This window comes from Balaenoptera musculus, chromosome 1, assembly GCF_009873245.2.
Source record: "Balaenoptera musculus isolate JJ_BM4_2016_0621 chromosome 1, mBalMus1.pri.v3, whole genome shotgun sequence".
Taxonomy (NCBI): domain Eukaryota; kingdom Metazoa; phylum Chordata; class Mammalia; order Artiodactyla; family Balaenopteridae; genus Balaenoptera; species Balaenoptera musculus.
The window spans coordinates 91,728,021-91,743,252 of record NC_045785.1 but is presented as its reverse complement, the minus strand read 5'-3'; the positions used below and the strand labels follow the sequence as shown (position 1 = coordinate 91,743,252).

The 15,232-nt window shown below is 35.1% G+C and overlaps 1 protein-coding gene across 1 annotated transcript in view; it reads right to left on the bottom strand.

Annotated features, from left to right (window-relative positions):
* Positions 1-4,037: 4,037 nt before the first annotated feature.
* Positions 4,038-15,232, bottom strand: part of LOC118900490 (mitochondrial fission factor-like) — a 126,854-nt gene continuing 115,659 nt past the window's right edge. Inside the window, 2 exon segments of the mRNA XM_036862919.1 lie at positions 4,038-4,628; positions 4,630-4,774. Of these exon segments, the coding sequence (XP_036718814.1) occupies positions 4,038-4,628; positions 4,630-4,774 (736 nt within the window).

The following is a 15,232-nucleotide window of genomic DNA, read 5'->3' as shown; positions in this document are numbered from 1 at the left end:
GCATATATGTATGTGTGTCTGTTTGGGCGTGCATGTGCAGCTACACTTGCTATTATAAACGAGGTAGACACAGTAAAAGAGAAAAGCAAATGCATTGCTAGAAAAACAGCTAAATAATAAAAACAGACAAATTCCACCCAAACATTTGTCATGTTATACATGGTTAAATAAGGACCATGTTAATAAATGAAAATTTCTGTTGAATAAAATTATTTGTAATGCCAGAGGTTCCATATGTCAGAAAAAGCATGGAAAGTCACTGTGAAATTAAGCATTGTGTTTAAAATTTTAAGCTATGTAGAAAAATTCCACTAAGAGAAAATATAAGTGTGACTATCTTAGGCTAGGCCACAGTGAGCATAATGTCATAAAAAATTAACCACCACATCAACCACTGTGAGCACTGAAGTATACAAATTATCATTCCCCTAGAAGACTTACTGAAAGCTCTTTCACAGTCACCTGTAGAATGTACACATTTCATCCTACCTTCAAAAAATACAGCCAGAAAGCTCACGTTCCTAAGTCCCCAAAGAAAAATGCCATCATTCAGAACCTTAAGTAGAGCTTTCAATTCACCTTACCACTTTACATTCTTCCCTATATCCATTGTTATAGTTCTGTAAAACAAAATAAAAATACAGACAGCAAAGGAATTAACTCATTTTCTCCTTTCAGTTGTTTAGTCAACACTTTATCCCAATTAAACTCATTTTCAGAAAAGGTGTTGGAAGCAGTGGGCACCGCAAATGCTTCCAAAATGAGATAAGCAGCATATCCAGTCAGTCCAAGGCCTGGCAGGAATACAGTGGCACCGTGATGAACTGGCCATCATGGGTAGCAAGTACAATATGGTCATTGGCATCACATGAAGAAGTTTAAATCCAGCCTCCCTGCTCTTTAAATCTTGATTTAGGAGAGAGTATAGAAAATAAGAAGTAGTAAGCCCAGGTCATTTAGTTAGAAATGAAGAGAAGATCAAAAGGAACTGTAATCATCAGCCAGTGCAGTGGGAAGATAATGAAGAGTGAGATCCTGGAGGTCAAGTAAAGGTGGACTTCAAGAAGTTGGAACCTATGCTGCAGGTAGGTCAAATAACACAGAAACTGAGAATTTATCCTTGAATGTTGCCATATCTAAGTTATCACTGATCTTGGCAAAAACCTTTTGGGGAGGTGCTGGAGGCTAGCGGGCATTTAGGAGAGAATGCGAAGAGGAATGTAGACAATGAGTATAGAGAACTCTTTCAAGGTGTTTTTATGTAAAGAGCAGATAGTTTGTACAGTAGTTGCAGGAGGGTCTGGGTCAAGGGACAATTCTTCTTGAAGATAAGAAATATGTTATTTGAGTAATGGTGAGAATAAACAAGTTGTAAGGAAAAAACTGATGATGTAGAGAGATTAAGAGGGCAAAATTCTAGGAATATTCTTGAGTAGACAAGAAGTGTGATGATCAAGCACACAGATAGAGAGGTTCTCAATATTTTGGAGCAAGGAAAATTCATCAGTTGAAAATGAGGGCAGATAGATAGATGGGTAGAGATGCAAATTGAGCTTGCTTGTAGGAGAGTGTGAAAGTGCTCTGATTTCTACTACTTTTCCCAGTGAAATAGAAAACAAGATCATAAACTAAATGTAAGGAGGAAGGAAGGCATACTGGAAAGCAAAGTATGAAATTGTTGTCTTGGAGAGTGAGAGGGTGAAATGGCATGGGAAAGTGTAAGAGCACTGCCGGGCAAACTTAAGGTTACACCTGTATTTAACTGTCAATAATTTCAAAGGTGGTCAAGCACTATGGCTGTATGTTTCTGCAGCCAGACCTTCCGCAGCTTCTAGGGTGTAGAGTGAAAGGTAATAAAGCTGGATTTAATTGGGGATGAGATTTTTCCTGTTGAGTATGGTAGATGGTGTAAGGAGATAGAGACTGTACATGAGGCAATGATTGTGACACCGACAGGACCATGAAATCTAAGTCGGGTAAGGAGGGAAAGAAAGGCACAAGGGGTTGAGAGAGAGTGAAAAATATAGAGAACAATAACCAGGAGGTTCTAGTGTGGTCAAGAACTGTGAGAGGACTCTGACAACAGCCTCCTATCTTTCCAGCTCAAAGACTAGGAAACTTGAGAATAAGATTGTGGGGTGAGAAGTGAGTTAGACTATCAATGATTAGATTATGATCATGGAGTAATTGACTAAAATAGTGTCCAGGAAAAGGTCATTGTAGAAGATGAGGTCAAGAAAATAAAAGGCCATAGAGGGAATATTTAGGTGACCCTGGAATACACCGAGAGTTATGACAGGAATAAATGTCTGCAAGTGACAATGAGCCCAATGTAGGCAGAGGGCTTAAAACAGTGGACTCTGGAAACAGGCTGGGCTCTTGAAGGTCAAATTCAGTTTCTAAGACATGAGGCAAGGAAACACGTCATAAAGGAAAACAAACTGGATTGGGATTCAAGCTGGGATTTCAGTCCCAGTTCTACAACCATAGCAATATTTCTGAGTCTGCAAAGTGTGTTGTATTATATAAAGGCACTGGATTAAATGATTCCTAAACCCCATTCAATGTTGAATAATTGTAGCAACCATTTTCGCGAAATAGATAAGGAAGAGTTGAGGAACAAGGGTGAGGGAGAATAAATCCATTTGGGAATGAGAGTTAAAATCTCCTCTACATATAAGATAGAAAGGAAGCACTGGAACTTGGAGTTCACACTGAATAATAATTGTAATAATAATAATAATAATAAACTCCAATAAAAAATTCTTGGATCCTAAAAAAAATAAAAAGATAAATACAGTTTCCAAAACTGTTAGAACTGAATACATTACAGAACCTCCCTCTTTCCATATATAAAATTGCAGTAATAACAGTAATAATATCTACTTTAAAGTGTTTTGTGAGAATTAAATGAGTGAATAATGTGTCTGTTAGTGGTTCCATAAAAATATTATATCAGTCTTTCTCTCCTCTGCCTTACATGATCATTTCCCTGTTCTACCATTAGCTGACACGTTTTTATTTTTCCTATTAAAACAAAAGAAACTCAATCTGAAAAGACTACATTCTGTAAGATTCCAACTATAAATATGACCTTCTAGAAAAGGAAAACTATGGAGACAGTAAAAATATCAGTGGTTGCCGAGGGTTAGTGGGGAGAGAGGGATGAATAGGCAGAGCACAGAAGCTTGTTAGGGCAGTGGAAGTACTCTGTATGATACTATAATGGTGGAGGCATGTCATTATACATTTGTCCAAACTGGTAGAATGTACAGCACCAAGAGTGAATCCTAATGTAAACTGTGGACTTGGGTGATAATGATATATCAATGTAGGTTCATCGACTGTAGCAAACGTACCACTCTTGTTGGGGATGTTGGTAATGCAGGAGGCTGTGCATATGTGCAGGCAGGGGAGGATATAGGAAATCTCATTACCTTCCACTCAATTTTGCTGTGAAACTAAAACTGCTCTAAAAATAAAGTTTATTACAAAACAAAAACATAAAAACAACTGAACAACAGTCTTGACTGCCTCTTCCCCTTTGGCTGATATACAACTTGCCTAACATTTTTATTTCTAGCCCAACTTTATTTCTTTTCTTTCTCTTTACTGAGATAATTTTTATTTCTTTTTGCAGCAAAATTCCTTGCACAGTTGTCCACACTTATTGCTTCCAAATAGTCCCCTCAATTTCTTTTTTAAACCAACTCCAAATAGAGGCATTGTTTTTTCCTCCTTGAAAATGGTTTTTTCTAAAAGTCATCAATAATATTTATGTTTCTAAATCTAATGGCCAAGTTTCTATTATTGTTGACCTAGCAGCAGCATATAATACAGTTGTTCATTCTCTTCTTAAAATATTTTATTCTATAGTTTCCTGGACACCACATTCTCATTGTCTTCCCCTTTTCATTTTGGTTGCATATCCTCAGGTTCTTTGCTGATTCCTCCATCTCTCCCTAACGTTTTGTTTGTTCACAAATTCTTTATATTTCCAGCTGTTGAGACAACACTTTTGAGAGTTGAGGTTACCTCTAGAGGCAAAACCAGAGCCAACTCTTAAGCAGCCAGAATGCTACGGTAATGGAATACATGACCATTTCTTTTTTAGAACCTTCTTTGTTCTCCACTTCCAGAAGTTGTAGACATCTATTTAGTTTGATTATCTGTCGTCCTAATGAAGCTGCATCTACAACAGTCATGTCATCTGAAGTTCCTTCAATCATTGTACCTATATTTGAAATGCTATACATGGAGTCAGTTCTGACCAGCTGTCCATTTTGGCAAACAGCATTTTCACTCATAGAGCACTCTCTTTTTAGCCTGCCAATTGCATGGATTTCTTCATTTTGAGGGGTTGGAGGAGGTCTTTCTAAATCCAGAAAATCTAGTGGTCTTTCACTTAGCATAAGCACATGAGGTGGTGTTTTTAGTGCCAGTGGAGTTGACTGCATAAGGTCAAGATCTGCTGGTCTTGAAAGTGGAATGTCTTCATTATTTCCTGATACAACAATTCTCCCTGGAACCTGCATAATCACACAAGCATTTGAAACTCCTTCTCGGAATCCTTGTTCAAGGTCAGCATTTGGTGGTGCTACCTTTAATTTTTCCAGGACCTTCAATTCCCTGACCAATACCTTTGGTGTATTCCATTTCATACTGAATTCAACTAATTTCTACCACCTCAGCAGCAGTGGAAGAAGGAAATGCTGCCCCACTCACTAAATGTGTACCAACTACTGCTTGCTTTTTGGCATTATCTGCTTCTGTGCTTCATATTAAATCCTTTAACTTGCTTATGCATGTGCTGGATTTACAGCCACTTTTGTCCCCCTGGGCCTGCTGGAGGGTCTCTGGTGAGGGACACTGCCTGCTGGCTCCCAGAGACCATTGACCAAGCACAGGGAAGCTCTCCCTAACTTTTGAATATTGAAATGTCCTGGGGTTCAGTCCATGTTTCTCTTCTCTATTTATATTCATATCCTTGGTGATCTCTTCTAGTCACAAGTTTTAAAATTTTCTCAGTAGGCTAATGACTCCTATATTCATATCTCTTGTCCAGTTCCTATTCTTGAGCTTCAGTTGTTAGAACTAATACTTTTCTCAAAACTTGCAGCACTTGTAGTTTCCCATATCTCATTTAATGACAAGTCCATTCTTTAAGTGGCTCAAGACAGAAATCTTGAGATCATCTTTAATTTCATTTTTTTCTCACACTTTGCATTCAAACCATATGAGTCCTTGGATTCATCTAATATACCCAAAATTGATTCCTCCCATCTATGAAGAAATAGCCTATATCAGAAAACAACCCTCATTGTGAGAACTAAAAATTGTACAAATACAACACACACACATACACACACACACACACACACACACACTGCTTTTGTAAGCATCAGAGAACAACTGAGTCAGCTAGACTCTAGGAGGAACAAAGATCCCAAAGAAAAAGGAAAAATTATATTGCATTTTCTCACTTAAGAATTTGCCAATTAAGGGAACAAACAGAAAATAGCAGTTCAGAGTTGCTGACAATTGCATGGCCAGGGAGGAGAAACAAAAACATGTTCGGGGCTCACCAATTAGGGCATATTTTGGAAATATCAGGTTGTTATTTGAAAGTTCTGGAGGAATTCTAGGAGTAAAGGAAAATTGGAAATAGACAAGTTCTTCAGGATGACTGAAATTCAGTCTCAGATTATATCAAACCTTGTTGGATCAAGGTCATTTACTTTTCTCTAACTACCTGACAGGAATTCTTTAAAAATTACATCTTCTTTTTGAGGAAGATAGTATCATCCTGAAGCTCTGAAATTTCAAATACAATCTCCAGAATTTAGTCAAAGTGTAACAGGTATGCAAAATAATCCGCAAAAAGCAAAAGAAACAAACTAAAAAACAGAAGCAAATGGTCAAATCCAAGAGAAAATAACTGGAGTTATCATACACAGACTTTAAAGTTACTGTGATAAGTATGTTGGCTAAAATATATGACAAGATGGAGAATATCACCGGAAAATAAAATCTGTACTAAAATAGAAAATGCATATTTTGGAATTGAAAATTACAATATTTACAATAAATGACTTCACAGATAGATTTAACCACACATTGAACAAGTATAAAACTAGTGAACTGGCCTTTAGGTGAGTAAAAATGTCCAATGTAAAACACAGAGAGAAAAAAGGAATTATAAGAAACACCTAATGTATGAGACATGGGTAAAATTTGTAATATAGCTGTAATGCGATCTTTGAATGGGATGAGTGAGAGAAGGGGCAGAAGCAATACGAAAAAAGTAACTGTGAATTTTCACAACTGGCAGAAAAAAATTAAACTACAAATTAAGGAAGCTCTACAAAGGTAAGAAGGAGATATAAAAGGACCTCTGCACCTAGTTACATCATTAAAAAAACAAACAAAAAACTGCTGAAAACCAGCAACAAACAAAAAGTCTAAAAGCAGCCAGAGAAAAATAAAGGCATAACACTGTTAAATAGGAAGAGTAAAACTGAAGGCTAACTTTTCAATCAGAACAACAGAAACCAAAAGAAAACAGAATGAATTTTTTTAAAGACCTGAAAGAACATACCAGCCAACCTAGATTCTAAGTTTCTTGAAAATATCCTTCAAAATGATAGCTATGTAAAGATGTTTATAGATAAACAAATTGAAAGACTGTTTTGCCTACAAACTTAAACAAAAGAAATATAAAAGGGAATTCCTAGAACAAAAGCTAAATTATCCCAAGAAAATATGGCAATGCAGGCAGGGAGACTACAAGAGAGATGTATAGGTAAATAAGAAGTAACATTGATTAAAACAATCTCAATGTTTTGAGAGGTTTAAAATATATGCAAAATTAAAATACAGTAATACAGTAAGATAACATATGGGAAGGACTGTATGGAATTAAAGAGTTCTAAGTTCTTATTCTAAGTTTGGGCAGTGGTAAAAGTATAGGCCTAGAGAAGACCTTCAGTAAATAAATATATTTGATTTTTAAAATTCATTGTTTCTCAAAGTGTGATCACATTTCTTCCATCATTTATCATAACTGGAAATACCGTTGAGTGGAACATACTTTAGGAAACATTGATGCTACACTTACCAGGATTGTTGTAAATCTATAGCCACCAATGGCATTCATGGGAGGAAAAAAATAAATCTCTGAAAAATTCTGAAAGATGATATTAGGGAAAATCTCTCAGACCAATTCTGCAGGCCTGATTTTGTGTAGGGAGGTTGAATTTCTATTCTGTATTCCTTCAGCAGAGGTATATTTTTGTGTGATATAAATATTGACCTAATCATATATTGATGTCTATGCTTTCTTAAATTGTTTTACCCATAGGTGCAAACCTAATATTAGGTTTGTATTAGATTGCTAGATCACATATATCTAGTTTGTTTCTTTTGAATTCCACAAAGAAATTTAAATAAAGCTTTCAAAATATAACATAAGATATTTTGAAAAATTTTAGGCCCATTCTTACACACATTACAGGCCAACTTTTTAACTAGATATTTTCTCCTCTTCACCTAATTCAATTTTTGATTATATGGTTCTTTTAGACTATAATTATACTAATTACAGAGATTCTTCTTGAAAATCAGATTGTGGTACTTCCACACTGCCTCAAATTAATAGCAGTAATATAGGGATAAAAATTTACTCAGCAAAGTATATTAGCAATTCAGAATAAGTTTCATAAATAAGGATATAGCATAATTCTATTATTTTAATTACCATGTGCTTAAAGAGGAAAAGGGAAAATTCTTAATTTTTTAGTTAACCCTTGAGAAATTAGACAATTTAATTCAATAAGCTCCTTAATACTATTTATACAAAAGCAAAACTAAACAAATGGGACTACAGCAAATTAACTTCTGCACAGCAAAGGAAACTATCAACAAAATAAAAAGGCAACCTAGTAAGTGGGAGAAACTATTTTCAAATCACATATCTGATAAGGAGTTAATATCCAAAAATTATAAAGAACTTGTACAACTCAGTAGCAAAAAAAACAATCTGATTAAAAATGGGCAGAGGACCTGAATAGACATTTTTCCATAGAAGACATACAGATGGCAAACAAGTACATGAAAAGAATGTTTAACATCATTAATCATCAGGGAAATGCGAATCAAAACCACAATGAGATGTCAACTCATAACTGTTAGAATGGCTATTATCAAAAAGACAAGGAATAACAAGTATTGGCCAGGATGTGGAGAAAGGGAACCCCTTGTGCACAGTTGGTGGAAATATAACTTGGTGCAGCCACTAGGAAAAACAGTGTGAAGAGTCCTCAAAAAAAATTAAAAATAGAACTACCATATGATCCAACAATTCTACCTCTGGGTATTTATCCAAAGAGAATGAAAACCCTAACTCAAAAAGATATTTTTGTTCTCATATTCATTGCAGCATTATTTACAATAACCAAGATATGGAAACAACCTGTGTCCATCCATGTATGGATGGATGGATAAAGAAGATGTGGTGTATACATACAATGGAGTATTATTCAGTCATAAAAAAAAATAAAATCTTGTCATTTGGAACAACGTGAATGGACCTCAAGGGCATCATGCTAAGTGAAACAAGTCAGAGAAAGATAAATGACAAATACCATACAATCTCTTTTATATTTGGAATATGATAAACAAAACAAGCAAACAAAAAACAAGCACATAAATACAGAGAATAGATTGTTGGTTGCCAGAGGTGGAGGGTGAGAGGGTAGGAGAAATAGATGAAGGGAGTCAAAAGGTAAAATAAAAAGGTAAAACATAAACAATGACTTGGTCTTTACGGCTAGGTTTGCAAGAGCTAATCCAGTTTTAAGTGAAGTTGCCTAGAATAAAGGCCAACCTCATTTTTTTTTTTCAACATTTGCTTTGACAGTAGAGAAAATAAGGATCTCTCTCTTTGAAATTCTGAGGCCAGAAAGAAGACCAAAGTTAACCATCAATAATAGTATCATCTTTGTAGTCAATTCAGAAAATATTTGCAAAACAAATATGCAAGCTTCAGAAAATCATCAAGATAGAAGTAATACACAGAAAACCATCTTATACCAATAGACTTAGGCCAAAGATATCTGAGTAGGTGAAAAAGCTACTGCATGCTACTATGCCCTAGTCATATACTGTGAAACACTCTGGGACAGAGTCAACTACATTTAAGACTAAACCCACTACAAAGTCTTCATTTGTTTTTATGTTTCAAATTTGACCTTGGAAAGTAAAAAATATTTGGTGATAAACTACCAGGTATAAAGATAATAAAGGACTCAAAGCTATCTATCTATCTATCTATCTATCTATCTATCTATCTATCTATCTATCCATCCATCTAATTTATTTAAAATGGAAAATGTTTTAATTCTTTTATTTTGAATATAATTCTTATATTTTGAAAATTCTTATATATTGGCAATAAAATATACTTCCTTAAGGAGACTAAAATCACCTACCTAATAAAAACATTGAAAATACAACACTCTTAAAATTAATTATGACCTTTCCAGCACTTAGTTTTACTCAGTTAAGGATAACTATTAATGTTACCCTGAAATTTTGTGGTTTTGGTACATTCAATAAGCAATGTTAATCTCTGAACAGAAAAACATACCAATTCAGCAAAATCTATTTTTCCTTGAATGGTTCTTTGATTTGTTTTCCCATGGATACATGGGGAAAAGCTCAAAGGTCGTTAATGCTGGCATTAATATACATTAGTCGTTGGAGTAGACCATTTCCCAACTGGGACCCACTACATTTTCAATGGCCACCCAATTAATGACCGTCTAATTGACTCATCTGCAAATCTTACAAAGCAATAGTTTTGCTAAGTAAATTGAACATGCCATTGCAAAAACTCTGCAGAACTGAGGGCATAATTAACTCTACTGAGGCATACTTGATCTTAGAAGCCCTGGGGATAATCAATAATTAGTTTCATTCTGAAATGGTTCTGTTGCTATATCCATGACACAATGTTTCTGAATTACTGATGTTTTGACGATTGTTGCTTATTTGGATCAGAACAGAAAAGCTGTAGCTAACTCAAGCTTTATAGCATAATAAACTTTCCAAAGTACCTTGAGATTATAAACAATCAAAGTAAATGAAGCATCAAGTACTATTTATCTTCCAAAATATTAGTGCTTACAAAAACAAAGGAGGCCAAACAACAACAACTCTGTATCCATCACATTCAATGTTATATAGCAGCAACATTTTATTTTATAAAACAAGAGAGAAAATTAAGAGATCTGATTGGCTGATAAACATTCTAACTGTGGCTTCCTGGAAAATTCATGGTCAGAAATTTATGAGCTTCACCACTTAATTAAGAGTAAGAATTCTGAGCACAGAGACTATAATCAGTACAATTCATGGGGTTCAATATTTATGGGACCCATCAGTTAGCAAAAAGGGCAAAAGGAATTGAACACTTTGATAGTCTAATAAGAATTCCAAAAGCTTTTCTAAATGAAGTAAATTCATAAAACTCAAAATGTATGCTTAGCATATGCTATGTAAATGGCTTTTAAATACAATTTTCTGGCATCATGACACCATTTTGCTTTAAAGTTAGAAGAAATGTTAAATTATTGAAGCAATCTCTCTGTTCTAATTCAAGAGATGATATTGAAGCAGATTTATCTTTCTGCTTCCCAATTAAAAAGGAGTGTGTCTTGCCCTTTGTGTATTAGGTGAGATCAGATACTATTCCAGAGACATATTAAGCATTTATCCTAGATTTACATACATGCAATAATAAAGGAAATGCACACTAATGGTTTCCTAAGTAATAATCACTTTTCCCTTAGTCATGATCACAAGCTGATATTAAAAAGAGTATGCACAGAGGTGTGGCCAAGATGGTAGAGTAGGAAGACCCTGGGCTCACCTCCTCCCATGAGCACACCAAAATTGCAACTATTTACAGAGAAGCTATCAATGAGAATGACCTGAAGAATAGCAGGAAAGATCTTCCACAACTAAAGATACAAAGAAGGAACCAAAACAAGATGGCTAGGAAAGGTAGAGATGCAGAATAGTCAAGACTTACACCCCTGGGGGAGGTGACCTACAATTGGGAGGATAATCACTATTGTAGAGGTTCTCCCTGAGAAGCAAGGTGTCCAAGCCCCATATTAAGCTCCTCAGCCTAGGGGTACTACACCAGGAGGCCAAGCCCCCAGAACATCTGGCTTGGAAGGCCAGTGGGGCTTAGATACAGGAGAGCTGGAGAACTGTAGGAAACAGAGACTCTCCTCTTAAAAGGTGTGTGCAAAATCTCACACACTCCAAGTCCCAGTCCCAGCCTGGGTTAGACCCACTTGCTAGAACATCCCAGAGAGGCAGGAGGCAACTGCAATCCCCCCTGTGTATATAGACATGATGGCAGCCATTTTTGGGAGCTCATCTTACCAGGAGAACAATGGTACTGGCAAGTGCCATTTGGGAGGTCTCATCTAGTTTATTAGCAGTAGGGGCTTACCCACCCATGAGAAGACCAGCACCAGCCTCAACCACCAGCCCCAGGTCCCACAACCAGTCATACCAGGACCCTGCCCCACTCAACAATGGGCCAGCAGCCACAACACAAGGAAAGGCCTGGCAGCCAGCTGGGCTGGGGACCAGTCCCACCTACCAGTGTGCCCTCAGTTGTTGGCCCTGCCACAACATAAGGTCCCACACAGCCCACATAGGGGGCACCACTATAGAATGTAGCTCTGGTGACCAGAGGGGAGTGTGCTGCTATGCTCCATAGAATGTCTCCTACATAAGACTGTTTCTCCAAGATCAGGAAATGTAACCAACCTACTTAATACATGGAAATAAACACAAACAATTAGGCAAAGTGAGGAGACAGAGGAATATGTTCTAAATGAAGGAAGAAGATAAAACCTCAGAAAAAGAATTAAATGAAGTGCAGATAAGCAGTCAACCCAATAAAAAGTTCAAGATAATGATCATAAAGATGCGAGAGAAGAATGAATGAACACAGTGAGAATTTTAACAGAGTTAGAAAATATAAAGAACCAGAGATGAATACTATAACTGAAATAAAAAATAACACTAGAAAAAAATCAACAGATTAGATGATAGAGAGGAACAGATGAACAAACTGCAAGACATTAGTGGAAATCACCCAAGATGAACAGGCAAAAGAAAAAATTTTTAAATATGAGGATAGTTTACAAGACCTCTGTGACAATATCAAGTGTACTAATATTCACAATATAGGAATCTCAGAGGAGAAAAGAGAGAAAGGGGCAAAGAACTTATTTGAATAAGTAATAGCTGAAAACTTCACTAATCTAGGAAAGGAAACAGACATTCAGGTCCAGAAAGCACAGAATGTCCCAAACAAAATGAACCCAAAGAGACCCACACCAAAACATATAATAATTAAAATGGCAAAAAATAAAGATAAAGAGATAATCTAAAAGCAAAGAAAAGCAACTAGTTATGTACAAGGGAACTCCCATAACCTGCAGTAAAAATGCAGGTTTGTTAGACTGTGTTTGAACTTAGCTTATCAACTTAAAATAATCACACATATAACAGAAAAAGAAAGGGATCCAGTCATAACACTAAAGATAGTCATCAAATCACAAGGAAAGTGAACAAAAGACTAAAAGAACAAAGAACTCAAAAACAACCAGAAAAGAATTAACAAAATGGTAATAAGTACATACTTATCAATAATTACTTTAAATTTAAGTAGACAAAATGCTCCAATCAAAAGACAGGGTGGCTGAATGAATTAAAAAATTGAGACATGTATATATATTGCCTACAAGAGACTTACTTCAGATCTAAAGTCACACACAGACTGAAAGCGAGGGGATGAAAGAAGTTATTTTCCGAAAATGGAAACAAAAAGAAAGCTGTGGTAGCAATACTTACATCAGACAAAAATAGACTTTAAAACAAAGACTGTAACAAGAGACAAAGAAGGACATTACATAATGATAAAGGGATCAATCTAAGAAGAAGATATAACAGTTGTAAATATCTATGCACCCAAGATAGGAGCACTTAAATATATAAAGCAAATATTAACAAACATAAAGGGAGAAATTGACAGTAACACAATAGTAGTAGGGGACTTTAACACCCCACTTACATCAATGGACAGATCATCCAGACAGAAAATCAATAAGGAAATACTGGCCTTAAATGGCACATTAGACCAGATATATATATATAATATATATATATATATATAATATATTATATATATATATGATGTTCCATCCAAAAACAGAATACACATTGTTTTCAAGTGTACATGGAACATTCTCCAAGATAGAACCCATGCTAGGCCACAAAACAAGTCTCAATACATTTAAGAAGATTGAAATCATATCATGCATCTTTTCTGACCACAAAGGTATGAGAATAGAAATAACTACAAGAAAAAACTGCAAAAAACACAAACACATGGAGGCTAAATATGCTACTAACTACAAATGGGTCACTGAAGAAATCAAACAGGAAATTAAAAAATACTGGGAGACAAGTGAAAAATTGAAACACAATCCATCATCTAAAATCTATGGGATGCAGCAATAGCAGTTCTAAGAGGGTAGTTTATAGCAATACAACCCTACCTCAGGAAAAAGAAAAAAATCTCAAACAATCTAACCTTACACTTAAAATAATTGGAAAAAGAAGAATAATCACAAACCACGTTATTGAAAGGAAAGGAATAATAAAGATCCAAGCAGAAATAAATGAAATAGAGACCAAAAAATCACTAGAAAAGATGTATGAATCTAAGAGCTGGTTCTTTGAAAAGATAAGCAAAATTGACAAACCTTTAGCCAGATTTATTAAGAAGAAAAGACAGAGGGCCCAAATCAATAAAATCATAAATGAAAGAGAAGTTACAACTGATCCCACAGAAACACAAAGGATCATAAGAGATTACTATGAACAATTACATACCAATGAAATGGACAACCTAAAGAAATGGATATGTTCCTAGAAGCATAAAATCTCCCAAGACTGAATCAGGGAGAAATATAAATTATGATCAAATCGATTACCAGAATTGAAAATGAACCACTAATCAAAAATTCCCAACACACAAAAGTCTAGGACCAGATAATTTCACAGGTGCATTCTACCAAACGTTAAAAGAAGAATTAAGACCCATCCTTCTGAAACTATTCCAAAAATATTGAATGGAAAAGAACATTTCTAAACTTATTGTATGAGGCCAGAATCACCCTGATACCATAATCCAACAAAAGCACCATAATAAGAGAAAATTACATGCCAATATCACCAATGAACATAGATGCAAAAATTCTCAACAAAATGCCAGCAAAGCAAATTCTACAGTACACTCAAAGGATCATACACCATGATCAAGTGGACTTTGTCACAGGGATACAAGGTTGGTTCAATATCCACAAATCAACCAATGTGACACACCATGTTAACAAATTAAATAACAATTACATGATCATCTCAATAGATGCAGAAAAAAGCTTTTGACAAAATTCAACATATCATAAAAACTCTGAACAAAGTGGGTATAGAGGGAACATACCTCAACATAATAAAAGCCATATATATCAAACTCACAGCCAATATCATACTCAGCAATGAAAAGCTGAAAGCATTTCCTCTAATATCAGGAACAAGACAAGATGCTCACTCTTAATCATTTTTACTCAACATAGTACTGGGAGTTCTAGCAATAACAATCAAACAAACAAACAAAAAAGAAATAAAAGGAATCCAAATTGGAAAGGAAAGAGTAAAACTGTCACTGCAGATGATATACTATAGATAGAAAATCCTAAATATACCACCAAAATATTATAAGAACTCAATGAATTCATTGAAGTGTCAATACAAAATTAATATAGAGAAATCTGTTGTGTTTCCATGCACTAACAATGAATTACCAGAAAGAGAAATTAAGAAAACAATCCCATTTACAATTTCATAAAAAAGAATAAAATACCTAGGAATAAATCTAACCAAGGAGGTAAGAGACTTATACTCAAAAAAATATAAGACATTGATGAAACAAATTGGACACAACACAAGCCAATGAAAAGATATAGTGTGCTCATGGATTGGAAGAATTAACATTGTTATAATGACCATATTACAGAAGGTAATCCTTGGATTCAATGCAATGCCTATCAAAATACCAGTGGCATTTTTTCATACAACTAGA